Source organism: Poromitra crassiceps, assembly GCF_964638095.1.
Source record: "Poromitra crassiceps genome assembly, chromosome: 8".
Classification (NCBI taxonomy): Eukaryota; Metazoa; Chordata; class Actinopteri; order Beryciformes; family Melamphaidae; genus Poromitra; species Poromitra crassiceps.
The window spans coordinates 7,529,634-7,547,945 of record NC_139629.1 but is presented as its reverse complement, the minus strand read 5'-3'; the positions used below and the strand labels follow the sequence as shown (position 1 = coordinate 7,547,945).

At 41.8% G+C, this 18,312-nt stretch overlaps 2 protein-coding genes across 2 annotated transcripts; both read left to right on the top strand.

Annotated features, from left to right (window-relative positions):
- The first annotated feature begins 6,517 nt into the window (after nucleotides 1-6,517).
- Nucleotides 6,518-12,015, top strand: LOC310781670 (uncharacterized protein). The gene is made up of 7 exons (XM_083642265.1): nucleotides 6,518-6,583; nucleotides 6,766-6,941; nucleotides 7,024-7,107; nucleotides 8,198-9,770; nucleotides 10,343-10,468; nucleotides 10,658-10,772; nucleotides 11,705-12,015. The coding sequence occupies exons 1-7, from the start codon at nucleotides 6,520-6,522 to the stop codon at nucleotides 11,823-11,825; spliced, it is 2,259 nt and encodes a 752-aa protein (XP_083498391.1). The 5' UTR covers nucleotides 6,518-6,519; the 3' UTR covers nucleotides 11,826-12,015.
- A 1,601-nt stretch (nucleotides 12,016-13,616) lies between these two features.
- Nucleotides 13,617-18,312, top strand: c9h2orf80 (chromosome 9 C2orf80 homolog; the record flags this gene model as incomplete). The annotated part of the gene is made up of 8 exons (XM_083642264.1): nucleotides 13,617-13,657; nucleotides 13,758-13,839; nucleotides 13,938-14,020; nucleotides 14,347-14,440; nucleotides 15,918-15,995; nucleotides 16,265-16,352; nucleotides 17,839-17,948; nucleotides 18,244-18,312. 8 exons carry the CDS (start codon nucleotides 13,617-13,619, stop codon nucleotides 18,310-18,312), a joined length of 645 nt encoding a protein of 214 aa, XP_083498390.1.

Here is an 18,312-nt window from a genome sequence, read left to right as displayed (position 1 = left end):
CAGTAACAACCAGGGCTCAACAGCACGATCAATTTGATCGCATTTGCTATTAAAAATAGAACAGTGCGAATTGTAAACTGCAATAAGGGGCATGTGTGTGAATACAGAAATCAACCGTTCAATTAATTTTTAATGCCACGCTCAGTTTCAATGTTGTTGCAGTGTGTAGTGAAGTGTTGTTGCAGTGTGTAGTGTGTGTAGTGAAGGCTGCACTGCACAGAACCAATGGTGTCCATTGAAAAAAGCATGTGGTCGACTCATCACCCGGAAGGGCCCTGGCTCGGCTCAGTGAGGCTGCGTTCCGATCGGCTAGTAGTTCCCTGCGAAGTGGACTGCACCGGGTATACTATTCAGCCTTATTCCTTAACATGGCTGAATACCCTGTGCAGTCCACTTCGAAGGGGAACTACTAGCAGATTGGAACACAGCCCTATGACAGAGTCGTCTGCAATCTTGATAAAATGCTTCTTGGCATAATGGCTTCCACAGAAATGAGTGTATAAAATCAATAAAAGAGTGGAGAGGATGCACCCCTGAGATCCGGTGGAGGAAAAGAGAACATTGGACAGGATGCCATTCACTCTCACACGTTGTGACCGCTCAGTTCAAAAGTCCATCAGCCAACAGAAAAATAAGGTGCACGAAGCTCTTTGCGCCCTCTATGTGTGTGATGTGGACCATATTTAAAAGGGTGCCCATGTGTGGGAATGCTGTGCCGCTCACTGCCAACGGCCACGGCTCATTCATGTTATTCAGCACTGTTTTAATATTGTAAATCATATTGCAGAGTATAGTTTCATGGATGTTTTTACAGTTCTTAACAGATTAGAATAATCATGTTGTTTTTAATGTGTTCTACTACCTTGAAGAGAGCCAATAAATATTGTAAACTCTTGGGGGAATCCTTGTCTCAGTGCATCATTTATGGTCACATGTGTCATGAGGCTCTGTGCGCTTTTATCTGGTTTTGAGTGTTAAAGGGACAGTTTAGCGTAAACAGTTTAAGGTGAATTCTGGCCTTGTCACGGCCTGGCCACACTTAGATTAAATCCTCCCTCCTAGCTCTTACCAAACCTTTGAGATGTGTAGTGTAGGCAATCCCGACTGTCACTATTTTGCAGCATAAAATAACTGTCACTTGATAAAACAATAATAATAATGAAACAACAGGCATACAAATGTTGTTGTTACAGAGTCTATTTTGTTATTATATTAACATATTAAAATGTATCCAGCTGTGCTGTAGTTTTGGGCCTTAATTTTTCCACAGAAAGTTGACTGGATTAGCTTTTGTATAGGCCGGCAGCAGCTTTGCAGGAAATCAATGGTGTTGAATTGAGTTGCTCTTAATAAGCTTTGTTGAGATTCTGTGTTGAGAGGAGAAAAACGTGTTTTGAGTCATAAAGCATTTATCAAATAATGAAGAAATTTAATGAGTGTGGTTTGGTAAATTCAAATTTGTAACTTTCATTGTCCAGCATGCCTCCATATACAGGTCTGTTTTAAGCAACTTCAAAATAGCTACAAGTTGGCAGGGTTTCAGCCAACCTATCTAGTGTCACCTGTTTCTCATTAATAATAACACAATAACAATAATAATATTTCCATCTTTGGATTACAGTGCATTGATATTATCTGGTTTCTAGTTTATTATTTGGGTCGTTTTTAAGATACATGTGTGTGTGTTTTTCTCTCCAAGGCTTTAGGTTTTCTTTTTAGATTTTCTTTATTTACACCATATCAAACACAAGTAGAGTCAATATTTACAGTGCACAGCCACTTGGTTAAATACACAATATACAAAAAATACAATAAATGTATTTTCAATTGTAATCCTGACAAGTAATCCCAATGTTTACTAAATGTAACCGTAATCTTGATTTAAAAAAAATCTGTAACTGTAAGGGGTTAAAAAAAACATTTGTGTCCTGATTACAGTAACCTGATTACATGTAATCAGTTACTTCCCATTGTCCCATTTTTGCCAAGATTGGTAACATGCAGGCACACAAGAGAAATAAGAATGACATTTTGTCCAGTGGAAACAATGCTTTCTGTTTGACTCTGCAGTCACCATTGTGTTTGTGGAAACTGCAGAAAAATCAAGATTTCATTCCAAGCCTTAGTGCTTACATCTCATATATATATCACCCAATTACTGGATTTGCTTATTTCTAACTTAAATCCTTAAATAAATGATGTGCTTTTGATACAAGTACCGGCAGAATGAGATAGATAAACATCAGGCTTGATATTGAATGGATTTTGACATACTGTACATGCATGTGATTAAACTAAGAAACTAAGACAACTAAGAACACTTGCAGGATGAAGTTATAGGCGCGTTTCGACCCAAGCAGCCCAGGAGGCTGGTCCGGTGCTCTCAGCTCTCAGGAGAGGGCAAGTCTTGGAAAAGAAGCTTGGGATAAAATCCAAAAGTACTGTAGCACACGGATCAAGTGTAAATAGAAACTTTTATTGAACTAACGTTTCGACGCAGTGGGCGTCTTCATCAGACTCCAACTAAGAACACATTGGTACAGGTGGCAGGGTGACACTGATTAGTGGCAGAGGGCTGCAGGACTGCAGGGACACTGTCTGCCACTGAAGGTGCTGTTCACCTACACGCGCCTTAACTCATTCTGCTATTACTATGGCTTTAATGCTAGTCTCTTCTGGAAACCCACATTGTCAAAATAATTTTTCTTGTCATTGTTAAGCTACACTATAGGCAACTTTGGACATCGGAGGCAGCAACAGATTGAAAGATTTTAACTAATAGAAACTCCAGTTTGGATTTTGCTGAAGTTTTAATCCAACACTTTCTGTGGGTGGAGGAGATGTCCCGCCATATCCAGCCAGCACTAGAATTTCATTTGGGCAAATATGGAAAATCTAGAGGCTCTCAGTCGGGATGGGACACTCTTTCTATTGCAGCCTGCTCTGATTTAGGCATATTATTAATACTGACCTTTGTATAATAGCATAGCTTACTTTACACTGCATTTAGACTCTGAGCAGGCTAACCTACCTAACCCACAGAACTCCTATCATATCCCACCCTACACTGCAGGGCCTTGGGATGGCTTGACCAGCCTGATACAGCCATTAGATTCCAGAACCAGAAGAATTCCCAATTTTCATGAAACACATATGTCCCGATCCAACTTGGATTAACAATTCACACTTTCATGATTAGGCACATTCCTCTCTCTATCTTCCTCCTTATCAACAACCCTCACTTATGTAGGTATGAGTTCTGGTTCATATGTTTGTGACGTAAAATAAACTGCATAAACAAATGCATAAACACTATCCTGGAGGTCAAAATAATGTGTCTACTTCTTTCTTTCTTGTCTACCTACTCGGTGCTTAAACCCAAATACCACTGGCACTACACTAACATGATTCCCATCTTTGAGCCCTGACTGCCATTCTTGCAGTTGGTTGAGACTTGTCTGCAGCACCTTCAGCTTTGAAGCAGTGCTATCAACATACTGTAAGGGAAAAGGTTAGATCTTGGACTGCAGGCCATATAGATATGGAATACTCCTCAAAACATTAACATTTCAGGAGAGAATATAAGGCATTGCCTTGGCCTCGCTCGGGAAGTTCAGAAACACCACAGTAATGAGCGCTTAGTGACAAAGATGCAAAAAAGAAAATGTACAAAAATTATTTTGTGCATCCCTACGTTAAATTAAGAAAAAACATTATTGCAGTATGTTTTTATTATCAGAGTATGTTTTTAATATGTTGTTTATACTATCCATGCAAAAATGCTTTAAAATAAATAGGCTACTTTTCCTTGAAAGCAACAGAATAATTTTGGATTTGAAGCTGAATATGACTAGCACTGTATGTGAACATGGGAGCAAAGCACCATAAAGCACCCATGGCTGTACTTTGAATTATGGGCTGATGTTATTCTAATTCCATATACTCCACTGATGTGCGGTCAGGGTAGGCAAGGTAGGCACTGCCTACCCTGTGATAATCCAACCAAAATGAAAATTGTATTTTATTTATTTTATTATTAATTATAATTTTTTTATTTTTCTTATATACTTTTTCCTAAATATTCCATGTTCTTTTATGGTCCTGGTGTTATTTTTGCTCAAAATGTCTAAAACTAATTTTAAATCTGCAGGATAGTGTAGTGTTTTAGAAGTCCATTCTGATCCTAACCTCGCGTCACCAGGCTCTTCTCGGCGAGAAAGAGCCTGGCTCCCGCCCACAATTGATTTTGTCACCCTACTGGTTCCGGCCTAGAGCCCGCCCTAGACCGGATGGCAGCGTTTCTAGCTCGTCAACTTTCACGTTAACTTGACAATTTGACCCAAGTATCAGAACGGCAAACAACAAAACAAAAGATGGACGTACCGAAGTTCTTTTAGAAACATTGCGGATTCACAATCTCACATATTTTTAAGCCAATACAGAAGCTTTGCATCAGACAATTAATCGAGGGAAGAGACATCAAGCTAACAGCAACACAGTTGTTTTTTGGCGCACTGCCTTCCGGTGTTCATTCTGGTTCCGTGGTTTACGCCCCATGACAAAAAGCGGGGTGGAAGGTGCCCAGACTATTCTGATCCACACTCCATTTCAGAAGGTGGCGGTAATGCACCATAAATTGTTTGCCAACCGCCATAAAACACTAGTAGAAGAAGAAGAAGCACCAAGCTGTTTGCCAATCGCCATAAAACATTAGAAGAAGAAGAAGAAGAAGAAGAAGAAGAACGCATGAGTTTGTTTGTCGTTATCACAGTAAGCACTGAGCTATTTAATATAACGCTAGCTCAGCTCAGTCAGTGGTCGTTATACTATCAATGAATGGTCGTTATCGATGAGCGGAGCTAACAGCTGTAAACAGGTTCGTTCATTTATAACTTAGCGTCAGTTAGCGTTACATTAGAACAACAATATCAGCTGCCTTTAGCTAGCTAACGTTACTTTTAGCTAGCGTTAGTAACTTATAGTGGTTAGTCAAGTTTGCTAGCACTAACGCCAATGCATTTGAACGCTAATTGCATCGCTGACTTTATCTCTTTTTACCGCAGTTTGGACGACGGTCTCAGTTAATAGTATAGGAGTTTTCGGCTTATCAATGCATATTGAAATTTCAATTTAACCAGTGCTGTAGTGGTGTAAAAAAAAATGGGTAAACGACTTTTGAGGTAGCTTTCCGTCACGCGCCACCGGCAGTGTTATAACGGCGGATAAACTGCTTCCGTGACTGATATACAAGACAAAATATGAGAGTAGAACAACTTAATCTGAATATGGGTTGAGGCCACGTCTCGTCATAGACGCTGGTTTAGCTGGCTCAGCCTGGCTGGGGGCGGGGTCAGGGTGGGGTAAAAAAAACCCGTTCTATCCATTCAGCAAAATTAGAATTTAGCTGATAGCCCAGCCCAGGCAGACACGATCGGGGATTTAACCACCGCAGTAAACGCACATCTGAGCAGACGTCTTGTGTTCTGCTCTAGAACCCCCAAACCTGTAGTTTAGAGCCGCAGCACCGTCTTTTGGTGAGTCAGCCCATGAGATATATGGGCGGTTTTACCCCACTCGCGCGCTAGCCGTTTAACATTTGGTGGGCGTTCCCAGACATGCGTACTGTCTCTATAGCCCTATAAGGTATATCAGGGGGTGCCCCACATTTCTGAGTAGCCAGCCAGATAGGAAAAGTAGCTGGCTAAATATGGGATGGGCCTTGGACCTTCAAGGGGGGTCCGGGGGAATTCTCCCCTGGAAGAAAATTGTGTACATTTTAAAGTGAAATTCGTCAACCTGGTGCATTTGAGAGCAAAATGAAGAGGCTAAATCTATGAAGAACTACACACATCTCTAATGTGTTGTGACTTTACAAATAATTAGGCCTAAAAAATCAATATAAAATGTATTTACACATTGTACACAAAGTGCATTCATTGTGACAAATTTACAATAGTTCATATCGAGCCAGAATCATTGCAAATGGATGTTCAAAGTAACAGTTAGCAATAGCATTCAGTTAATCAATGCCTAATAACAGCCAGAGCAGTGCAAATTAATAACATTAGCTTGATTGAGCTCAGCACATCAAGCTTCAATCATTGCTACTTGACAACAAAGGTCAAGCATAATCTGACTAACTGATTTAACAAGCAATTTACCATTTGCAACCTATATTCTTCGTTAGTGAAGAAGAAAATAACCTGCATGCCGTAGTTCGCCCTCCGCTTTTCACGAATAATAAAACATTTTGTGAATTTGCCGGCAGCCAGGCCAGGGGTACAGATCTCGCCATAACAAACACCAGTATGTTTCTAGATTGGCTTTATACAGTAGCACCTGGACTATAAGTCGCACCTAATGTTACAAACTTTACTTGATCAGAGGAAAATCAATGTCTCTTACACCAGTGATTCACTCTTCAGTTGTAAAACGGTAGGCCTATATGATTTTCCCCACTCCTGACACACATGCTTTCTTTCAGTCATCTCCACCACGCACATGAAGAAATGTGAAATGATGCCCCGAAAGGTCTCCAAGCAGACTTTGGCTGCGGCATCAAAGATCAAGAATAAGATGCTCCGTGAGTGTGCCATTCAGTTACTCATTTATGAGCAGATGTGCTTTGCATTCTTCAAATGTGTTGTACTAGCTACAAAGATTAGCTTTATGCTTTTCAGACATTGTTTGGCTGCAAGAAGACAAAACGTGAAATAATTATCTTATACCGTGAGTTGATTCTTTGGTGTTTCATGCCCACACCAGATACCTCCTCCTTCTTCAAGGTCTCTCTGAAGAGCCAAAACAAGGACTTGGCTGTTGCCTTGAAGACCCAGAGGGAGATGAGAAGCCAGCTGGAGAGGGAAAATAAATACCTGCAGGAGCAAATTACTACTCTGCGCTTCGAGCTGGCCGACATGAGACGCAAGGAGAGTAAAATGGTTGGTCTGGTTTTGTCCTAACAGTATGAAGAGATCTACCCTTGCTGAATTGGTTGTAATTCATTCTTTTGTTCTCCAACAGCTCCTCATCCTGAAAGACTTCCATAGCAACACTCAGCAGCACTTTGGCAAGATTGCTGACGTTTACTCACCTGATATGTGGCATGTGAGGATGCCTCAGTCTCAATATCTCTCAACATATTTTTTTCTGTGGCATGTTTGAGTTGTCTGTGAAGTTTCTCAGGGTTTGAAAATGTCAGAAAACGGAAGCAGACTAACGTCTTTGTGAAATATTTCCTATAGGATCTACGTAAACCGTCTGATTACAACAGACAATCTGTCAACACTAATGATGACGATATGCAGATGGAAAGGTGAGAAAACGTCTGCTAGATATATGCTTTTGAACCAACCACAGTTTTATGTTTTTGAATGAATACAGTATCTCTCTCCCCTCCCTCTCCCCCATTCCTCCCTCTCCAACTCCCTTATGTAGGCCTACATTTCAGTTACCTCCTCAGCCAGATCTTTCAAGGGATGAGGTGTGTTCCACTAAACGGAAAGAAAATTCTACAAACATTGTAGGTATCCAGAGCCGACCCAGCAAGTCCAGCCATACTTCTAAAGGTGTGAGAATATATGGTTTTGAATTTTTTCAATCAATTACTTTCACATTATTTTATGCTTTAATGTACAAATGGAGAGTTGACTGAAATATGTTCTATTTTTCATGTATTTTCTTCACAGATACCACAAATTATATGGAAACGCTTTTGGGTGCAGATATGCAAGCTATCCCAATAGGAACATCCTGCCAGTCTAGCAGCCCCAGGGATGAAGTAGAGAGGTTCTCAAAGAGATACTCTCAGTCCCCATTTGATATTAATTCAGTTGTTGACAACACATCGGAAAAGCCACAGCCATCCGTTTCTGATGACATTGTTTGTCATCCAAGCAGCTCAGTTATGGGGACTGATAACGGACAAAAAACTGCGTTTCTGGACACAACCATGGAGATGACTCTAACTAATGCTACTGACGTAGTCACTGTGGAAACCAATGGCAAAGAAAAGAGTAGCTCTAGCAAACTGAAGAGGAAGAAAAACACACGTACGAAGGTAACATTTGTGACGACAGAAAAGGAAGAAAAAAATAATAAGGAACAAGTTAGTGGGGTGGAGAATCAGGAGGCGCGGAAGTATGCAGATTCTGGGTTGACTGAGATACAGTGTGCACCCACTGTCACTTTATTACAGGCAGACAACCTTACACAGGAGGCCTCTGCAGACACTGAGCTTCAGCCGAACAATCCACAAACTAATAATATTACCTTTCGTAGTCGCAACCGTCAGAAAACTTCAAAGAAGATTGTCAAGTCATGTGACCCTGCCAAGTCACACTGCCATGACATTGTCTTACCTGAGCAGGATGATGATTTTATGGGCTCAGTAATTCAGTGCTCCAAAGGCAAAGATGGTGCAAAAGTCTCACCAGAGAAAGATATTTCAGAAGAGGCAAGGTCCAAGACAAAATGCAAGAAGAATTCTTTAGTTTCTAAGACAGACCACTCAGTCAGAAGGAATACCTTTGTGATCTCAAGTGATTTGCCATCTTGTGAAAAAGACAGAATAACTCCAAGTAAAAGAAAGGGGTCCAACACTCTGCAACTCGGGTTAGATCACCGTGATGATGAACTGGAAGAAGAAAATAACGGAGAAAAGAAAGAATGCCAAGACCACCAGTTACACGAAGAGTTCCTGGCTTGCACAGATAATGTCACACTGCAAGAGTCAGAACATGTGAGCTGTCTTTCACTCATTGGCAACACATCTCAGAGCAAGATACCAATTCTTAGCCCTGGAGGAAACCACAGAACAAGATGCAGAAAGACATTTGTTATCTCGGTGCGCAGAGATAGCTCCTCACCAAACGGTGCCTCACCAGCAGATATGGATGCAAATGTTGAGAGGCAGCGTTCTGAACCGAATCCACACAGTTGCCCTGACACAAGGCACAGCGATGGAGACTTTCTTGCGGGAACAGCGAGCTCCTGTAAGCGTCCTTGGGTGGCCAGTCAGGAGCAAGGAGACATTCCAGAGGAATTTAGTAGCAGTCCTAACCCTGAAATACTGCCATTGGCTAGTGAGTCGACTACAATCTCAGAGTTTCAGAAACCTAAAAGGGCCAGAAGGGCGAAAACAAGCCAAACCATCATGAAGAAAACCACACAGAGGGATGAGTCTGTTGACTCTTCGAATGACAAGAAGAAGAAAGATAGTCATAGCACACAAGGATTTAGGCTTCGGGACAATACATGTTATCTTCCGAACCCAAGTGATACCCAACCCCTCCATGCCAGTCCATGCATGGATGATGTGGTCGAGTCACGTTCTGATATGAGTGAGATGGATGAAATCCATGAAGATTGCTTGACTTCCAAAGCCACAAACTCAAAGCACAGGATGGATCTGAAGACAAAACCGCACAGAGAGACATACAAGCTACATACAGCCACACAAGCTACAAATCCACCTGATTCCTCTAGACAAAAAAGGGAGACGTTTGTTGTCTGCATTCGTAAAACTCAAGATGGGGTCTCACCCTCAAACAATTTGACGACATCTGTGTCGTTGGCCTGTAGTCCAACAGTAGAGGAAAGTGGTGAGGCAGTTAATCAGAACATGAGAGACCTGGGAATAATGGATGAGATGTCACCATGGGATGTCTCCACCGCCGACACTGAACTGTTCTCTCGTCCCAAGAGCGTGACCCCAGGCAGGGCGGCAGTGTTGGAGGAGCCTGCTGCAGTCACAGCTGAAGCCTCTCCAGGTGTGGTGTCCTATATTGCTTCTCTTTCTACATGGTCGAGTGTTGATATGGATGCATTTTAGATTTTATTTGCAGATATTTGTAGTGATGTAAAAAAGAAACAGATATTTGTGTACTAGTATGGCTGGGCAATATATCGATATTGTGATATGAGACTAGATATCATCGTAGATTTTGTATATTGTAATATTGTGATATGGCATATGTATTTTTTCCTGGTTTTAAAGGGTACATTCATGTAAAGTGATGTATTTTTCTGAACTTCCCAGACTGCTCTATTATTTGCCATTACCCAGTTAAGTCATCATATCCACATTACTGATTATATATCAAAAATCTCATTTTGTGAAAGCACCAAGTTACAACTGAACATTTAGTCCACTGTAGAAAATAGAGATATATATATATTGTGTATCGCCATTCAAGTAAAAAATATCAATCTTATTTTTGGTCCATATCGCCCAGCCCTATGTGGCCTAGTGTGTTATTTTGTCTGTTTATTTGTTGGAAGTCTTTGTAGTCCTTAATTCTAACAGGCATTGCTGTTTATTCTTTTATTTTGTGTGTTTTAGCGAGAAGAGTCTTCGTCGATGAAAGTGGTGAGGCAGCTCATCAGAACTCTAGTCCCAAGAGCGTGACCCCAGCCAGGGCGACAGTGTTGGAGGAGCCTGCTGCAGTCACACCTGAAGCTTCTCCAGGTGTGGTGTCCTATATTGCTTCTCTTTCTACATGTTTGAGTGTTGATAATCTTGATATGGATGCATTTTAGATTTTATTTGCAGATATTTGATATATAGTGATTAAAAGAAAATCAGATAGTGTGTTATGTTTGTAGTGCTTAATTCTAAAAGGCACTGATGTTTATTCTTTTATTTTGTGTGTTGTAGCAAGAAAAGTCTTGGCAACTCTGCCCAACACCATTACAACCCCATCTAACGGAAGGCAATTGCGAACCCGGAGACGTAACGCTCAAGTCAGTTACAAGGAGCCGACCATCAACTGGTGAGGACCTCTACACTATAAACACTGTCCTAAACTCATTTTGATTCATGATCATAATAGGGCTTTTGACACTACACGACATGTGAGTCTCTTTTTCACACTTGCACAATCCTGGAACATTCTAAAGTGGGCTAACCCAGACTTCAGCCCTTTTCAGGGTTATATTCCCTCTCGCCTCTAGTGCTATTTATCCTTCTATATTGTTTTGCGTTGCTCAAACTGCCAAAGAAAAATATTTGATAAACTCAACAGCAATGTCTCTTTCCAGAAATCATGACCCTGTTACTCAAGATAATTCACAGACCTTGTTATGAGCAGTTTCATGGAGGAACTATTTTCTTTTGACCGAACTACACCCGCTAGCTGCTAGCTAGTTCCTACATGAGACTGCAAAAGAAAATAGTTCCTACATGAAACTGCCCACAACAAAGTCTGTGCATTATCTTGAGTAACTGGGTCATGATTTCTGGAAAAGAGACAATGCTGTTGAGTTTTTTAAATATATATATTTGGGTGCTTCGAGCACCACAAGCCGAGTGCCATCCAGTTCCATTGTATTGGAGAGGAGGCAGACATCTCTGCGGCCGAAATCTCCAAAACTCAGGCAACTATCCCAAAACGATATAGATGGATAAATAGCACTGCAGGTGAGAGGAAATATGTATTTTGCATTTTAGGGTGAGCTGTCCCTTTAATCTCAACTTTTCCTCTAAACACGGGCTAAAAGTTGCCAGTGTGAAAGGGGGCCAGAGACCGGGGCCTGCCTGCGTGCGTGTGTAGGGGCTAAGAGCATGCAGTGTGAAACGCCCTAAATGTAACCAACAGAGTAGTGTTGCATTTCTGTATTTTACCCAATGATTATGGTAATAATGATCATTTTAAAAGCCAAAGGCAAAAAATGCATTAATGGATTTTTTTTCTTCTTGCAACAGTAAAATGAGGCGTGGCGACAAATTCACCGACACCGACTTCCTGAGGTCACCTATATTTAAGGACGGCAAAGGAAAGAAAAAGAAGAACGCAAAGAAGACAATGAATTCCAGCACGGAATAAAAGCGTCCCGGTGCAACTGTGAAGGATAATGTACTGTATGTAGAAAGACCTTTTACCTGGGCACTTCACGCAGACTACCTACACTATCATCACGCAGACTAGTCTGCGTCTACAAACTAGTCAGTGTCTTACTTTCAGTGTCTTAGCACTCTTTCCCGTCTGCAAGTTTATTGGAGAGGGTGACTGACGTTTCGACAGGTGTCCGTCTTCCTCAGACTAAGGACACTGAGGAAGACAGACACCTGTCGAAACATCAGTCACCCCCTGTAATAAACGTACAGATGGAAAAGAGTCCTCCACGGTCTTACTTTGGGTAGTCTGTGTGAAGTGCCCAGGTAAAAAGTTTATAGTCTAAAGTTTAAAGTCTATAAGACCAGGCCAAATTTGGATCATTTATGTTTTACTTTGGTTTGTTTTAATTGTTTTAATACCTTTTTTGTGCTTGTGTGTAATAAACCTAATTTCTAGACTGTGCAAAGATTGTGCACTTTTTTGGTACCTGCAATATGCACACATAACATGGTAAACAATAAGATGGATGTGTGCTTTCTCGTGACCAGTGTTGTTGGCTTGGTTATTGCCAAAGAGTGACAGGAGGTGGAGCATCAATTATTCAGTTCATGCTGTTCACCTGAGAAGTCTTTTCTCTTGGCTCCACATAGCTTTTGAAGGCGTGTGTTCCCTAGAAAGACTCCCAGCTCTCTAGCTTGACCGCAGTCAACCTCGTTTGGGATTTTGTGTTCATGTGGATTTCAGTACCATAACCTGTCGTTGGTGTGTAACAGTTGTTGGTTTTACAGAATTGAATGGTGAGTACAGAAGCTTACTCGTTCATTAAGTTGTATTCATTTGTCATGTCTTTGTGTAAGGTCTTCCCATTTTTAAATGGAATAAATAAATAACTTTTCTCTGAGATTATTGTAAATTGCATTATCTAATTATATTGTACAGGAGATGGGTCTGATTCTTTTTTCCATGTACGGCAGGCTCCCTGCTTAACCGCTAAATTCTGAACATTTATTTCTAAGGCTTAATTTAATTCCACACGACAAATATGTTTATTTTAACAACAGTACAGTCAGTTACCTTATTGCATTTCTTGGTAGCTTGACTGCCTGTGTGGGCGCGCCAGGTGTGTCAGGTTCATGTCCTGACTACACTGCACTGTGTCCTTTAGTAGTAAATTAACCCCTCTCAACAATGACTATGCAAGCTGACCAACCACCATAACATCTGTTGCTTTCACAGGATTTTCTCTACTCAATTTCCAGACACTATCCTCATTATGAATATACACTCAACAAGCACTTTATTAGGCACACCTGTGCACCTGCTTATTTATAAAAAATGATCCAATCAGCCAATCAAGTGCAGGGATGCAAACTAGAGCTTTTGACCCAAAATAGGGCACTTAAGTGAATGATTTTTCAGCCAATTAGCATGAACACAAACATACACACTTGATTGACCTCCATGTTAAATTTCAACCTGCTAGGGCAAAAACTGCCCTCTGACGGAAACGCCTTGTTGATGAGAGAGGTCAGAGGAGAATGGCCAGACTGGTTGGAGCTGACAGAAAGGCGACTCAGATGACCAGCTGTGGGGGAAAGCATATCAGATCCTTGAATGTGCCTTAAATGGTAGCCGGGTTGACATTGAGCTGGAAGCTGATACCTAGTATGGTATCATACCATACTATGGTATCATGTTCCTAATAAAGTCCTCGTGAGTGTATGGCATTTTCCTGTTCTCTTTGCAGGAGTCCTCCTAGATGAATAACATATTCAGAAAATGGAGGCAAGGCGATTGAAAAGAGACGTCGAGGCCCTTCTGTGAGTGGATGTTAAAGCTCAAAGATTCTTCGAAAACGGTGGCTATGTTGTGTGTCTTTTTAAAACGTTAACTTGAGCACCTGTTTTCTAATTTAAACAGTGCTGATTACATTGGGCAGAGGATCAGAGAGAAGGCCTTTGATCCAAAGGGGAAGGGGACCTCCACAATGCTGGATGACCTGGTAAAAGATTTGACAGGATTCCTCTTACCTGAAGCAGAGTTGGGGGGTAAATCATATTCATCATGGGTATGTTTGTTATGTGTGTGTGCATGTTACAGGCTCATTATGACCTTGCCATTACTGTTGCCCTCTGGTGGCTGGACAAGGAAGAAGGACAGGATGCGCTTGACAGAGACATCATGTAAGCTGCAGGCTACGCCTCTGGGGTTTTACATACTGCACTTGAAGACGGGATGCTCGATGGCCTCATTTTGTTAACCCATTGATACCTGATGCAGCATTTGTGTGTATATCCTTCATTTGTGTGTGTATCCCTTTAAGACCACGAACCGCGTCAACGCGGTTCGCGGTCTTAAAGGGATAGCCTACACACACAAATGCTGCATCAGGTATCAATGGGTTAAATTAGAGGTGTTGAATGCCATGATGTTGAGCCAAAGTGTTTGAAGCCACATTGTGTTTAGAAGCTGTATCAAGTGATGACCTCCCTTCCCCTATGTGCCACAGTGGAGCAGCAGCAAGCAGTTCAGTGAGTGACCAGTATCCCAATCGCCTGGAGCGGGAAGCGATGATCTTGTCCTCCTTTGCTGGGATAATCCTGGTGAGAGAGTTTTAGATAGATGCTTTCACTGGGTATTGTATTGTAGAGGTTAAAGGCACTCGCCTGCTACCGCGGAGAACCGGCAGCCGCAATTCTGGCTTGGTCAGACGTTCCTACAGACACAATTGGTCGTGTCTGCGGGTGGGAAGCCGCAGGGGTATGTGTCCTGGTCGCTGCACTAGTCCCCCCCCCCCCCCCCCCCTCTGGTCAGGGGGAGGGGACCTGGTTAGAATAGGGTTCCAACTGTTTGGACGCAAATATTTTTTCTGTCATCTATTGCAGGGGTTTTCAAAGTCTGAGACTGTGGGTCTCCCCCCAGACAAAAGGACCCCTCCCCCTCGCTAATTCCCAAGATGCCAATGGGATCATGATTTGATCCCATAGACCAGGGGTGGCCAAACTTTTTTGGTTGTGGGCCGCATACAGAAAAATATAAGGAGTCGCGGGCCAAACAATATTAAGCGTGGCAGTTTTCGCGGCAAAATAAATTGGACCAGAAAACCCTTGTGCCATCAAAAATTTAATTTCTACCTAAATAAATATATGACACAGTTTATTGATGTGCTCACCTATTACAATTTCTGTATGTTTTCAAATGTTCTTTTCCTGTGCCAACAGGTTAAGACATAATTTAACATAACATTAGTATTAAACATTCATTCAGTATTAAAAATGTTTCAAAATGAATAGACCAGGTCAGGGTACTCAAACCCATCAGTGGTTTTAAATTGAAAAAACGAAATGGGGGGAATCAGTTTTTTTGTTTTTGTTTTTCCGTTTCTTCCTACTTTTTTTGTTTTTCCGTTTTTTTCCCGTTTTCGTTTTCCGTTTTAAACTTTAAAACGGAAAAACGTTTTTAGAAAAAAAAAATTGCTAAATTCATGGTGGGCCACTTAAAAACGGGCAGCGGGCCGCAGTTGGCCCACGGGCCGGAGTTTGGCCACCCCTGCCATAGACACTCAACAATTGAGCCAAGATAGCCTGATATTGCTGTTTGACATACTTCAGACCACACCAAATATATAAAAAGATCTGTCTGAAGGTTTGGGAAAGTGGGGAAAACTGTCAAATTCCCCAAAACTACTGTATCTCTGAATGATCTTTTTAACCAAATCAATCACACACATTTAGGCTATTCTATGAGATCTCATTTTAATAACTAATGTCGTATTTTTTTCCGATTTCATTCACTGAGCCTGCCCTGAAACTGCTTGGAGCTGCCCTGGGGAGGCCCGCCTCCCACTTTGAAAACCTGTGATCCATTGTATTAGGAAACACTGCGAGTTGAAACTGTATATTTTACATATTGTCAGCTTTTATTAAACCAGGTAGTCTCACTCAGATTAAAGATCTTCAGTCACTTAGAATCCCCAAAGCCTTCATCAGCTGAGACTTGAGGCAGGTGTTTACTGACTAAATGGCTCTAATGGTTTTTGTATGAGCGCTCTCTCACCTTTGCACCTTCTTCCTGCTCCAGGAGAGCCTGCCGGTGGAGGAGATCTTAGCTCTGTATAGCTGTAAACCATCTGCCTCACACCCCACTCAGCACTCCAAGGTAAACTGTGCAACGTGTGTCCTGGATCTGGCTACGGTTTCAAACCGAGGTCCACGTGGACCAGTAACACATGAAATATTTATAGGATATTATTCTGAGGACTCATTATGATTCTGTATACAGTCGTGGATCTGGCTGTCATTGTTTTAGTATTACATTTACTTTTTGTAATTTTAAAATTTAACTTTTTCAATCTACAACCTTTGTGATATTAATGTTGGTTACATAGCTCAATCTACACAATCTTTCTTTTCCTTTTTCCACCTTAGACCGCCATTGTCCATCCCTTCACCCTATCCTACCATCCATTTGCCATGCTGGGCTCTTACAAGGCTGTGGACCACTCCAGGAAGCACAGTAAGTGTGTGAATGTAATAATAATAATAAGAACTTGTATAGCACTTTTTAAGAACTCAGACGCTTTACACAATATACTGGACACGGGGGTGCAGGGCGACATTAGTGTACAGATAGTGGACAAAGATGACACTATACACTGAACATTACGGGAGGCGACGTCAGTGAAACAGACAGGGGACAAACATGACAGAGACGTCCAAGGATGGATGCGGGGGAGGGTTGGAGGGGAAGGGGGGCCCTAAGAGCTAGTCTCCCCTCACTTACATCACTCTTTCCCACAAGAATAATCAGGAAGGCTAATCAAATCATAGCAGACAACTCTCATCCGGCACACTACCTCTTTAATCTCCTCCCATCAGGCAGGAGATACAGAAGCATCAAGAGCAAAAACATCTCGCTTCAGAGATAGCACCTATACCTCCAAGCCATCAGACATCTGAACTGGCACTGACTCATTGATTACGTTTGACCTATAGCACTTTAAACTGTATGCACTTCTGCTGAAGACGATGCTGCTGGATACTGTTCCTGAATGTTTATTTTTTCTTGTGTTAAAAGGTTATTGTTTTGTATATGGTGTGCTGCTGCTGCACTGTCTTTGTCTTTCTGTCTGAGAGTGAACCAAGACAAATTCCTATCAACTATGTTGAGTAGAGTAGAGTAGAGAATCTTTATTTATCCCCCTTGGGGCAATTCATATGCAGCATAACAAAAATGTAATTTAAAAACATACAGACATGAAACAGTAAAAAGTAGGGATGTCTTAAAACACAGTACATTTAAAAGGACACGAAACCATGTAAATTAAAACAGAAAAGGGGGCATGAAGTAGGCTACTATTCGATTCAACAGTTCAGACAGCGAATAGCCTCAGGAACAAAAGAATGGCTGTATCTGTTCCTGCAACAGCGGGGCATCCTATACCTGCGCCCAGAAGGAAGGAGGGAAAACTCAGGGTAAAGAGGGTGCTGAGGGTCACGCAGGACACCCTGAGCCTTCTTAAGAACCCTCTTCTTATATACAGTAGAAGACAGAGGTCATTCAAGTTACAGCCGGTGATTTTGGAGCTCGTCCTGACAATTTTCTTTAGCATGTTCTTGTTTGTCAAGTTTATGTTCCCAAACCAAGAAATAAATGCAAAGGTGAGGACTGACTCAATACAAGAAGAATAGAACATTCTGTCAACATGTTGACATGGCAATACATTGATTGAATGTTGAATCTTGACTAAGAGAAGAGAGGGGTCTTGAGGCGCGGGACTGGAAAGCTGTAAGGGAGTCTGAGTTTCTGATTTCTTGGGGCAGGGAGTTGTAGAGCCTGGGAGCTACCTGGAATGCGTGCGTCTGTCTATTCATTAACACTACACCGCGTCCACACAAATATCTTGTGTTACCATGTAAATGTACTGTATCACAATCTTTTTTAGCAACTTTCACAAACTCTGTTCTGATGCTGCCGTCTTTTTCTTTCTTTTATCCTATAGGTCAAAAGTTGAAAAGGTGGCTCTCTGAGAGGTTTAAGGCGAGCGCCCCCGCTGAACATAGAACCTCATCTTCATCTTCTTCTTCCTCCTCATCTCAGTCCTTCCTTAGTGTGAGTAGCACCACATTGTCTCTAATAATGATTAGCCAGACTAAATGTCTGCAGTAGTCCTCTATCACCATTTTTATATGAGCCGCATTACATAACCTTTCAGATTAGAAGCCAATGTGAAAATAATGGGCCATCACAAACTCATCGTGAAACATTAAGATATGAATGGAAGATTTGAGAACTTCGCCTTAGCGGTTTAAAAAGTGAATGGAAGGCCTCTACTGCCCCCCTGTGTATCTAAAGCAGACTTCTCTACCCAACACCCCCATCCCCTGCCCCTCTGTCTCACTCACAGGACAGCGGCGAGTGCCATGAGAATAGAACTGAACACTATGAAGGGTCACAGTCGTCCCTGCAGGACTGA

Bases quoted from the DNA above. Each gene is read 5' to 3' on its own strand.
- LOC310781670 (XM_083642265.1), top strand. From the start codon at position 6,520: ATGCCCCGAAAGGTCTCCAAGCAGACTTTGGCTGCGGCATCAAAGATC. The intron at 6,942-7,023 runs GTTGGTCTGGTT...GTTCTCCAACAG, and splicing joins GACGCAAGGAGAGTAAAATG to CTCCTCATCCTGAAAGACTT. The intron at 7,108-8,197 runs GTGAGGATGCCT...ACTTTATTACAG, and splicing joins ACTCACCTGATATGTGGCAT to GCAGACAACCTTACACAGGA.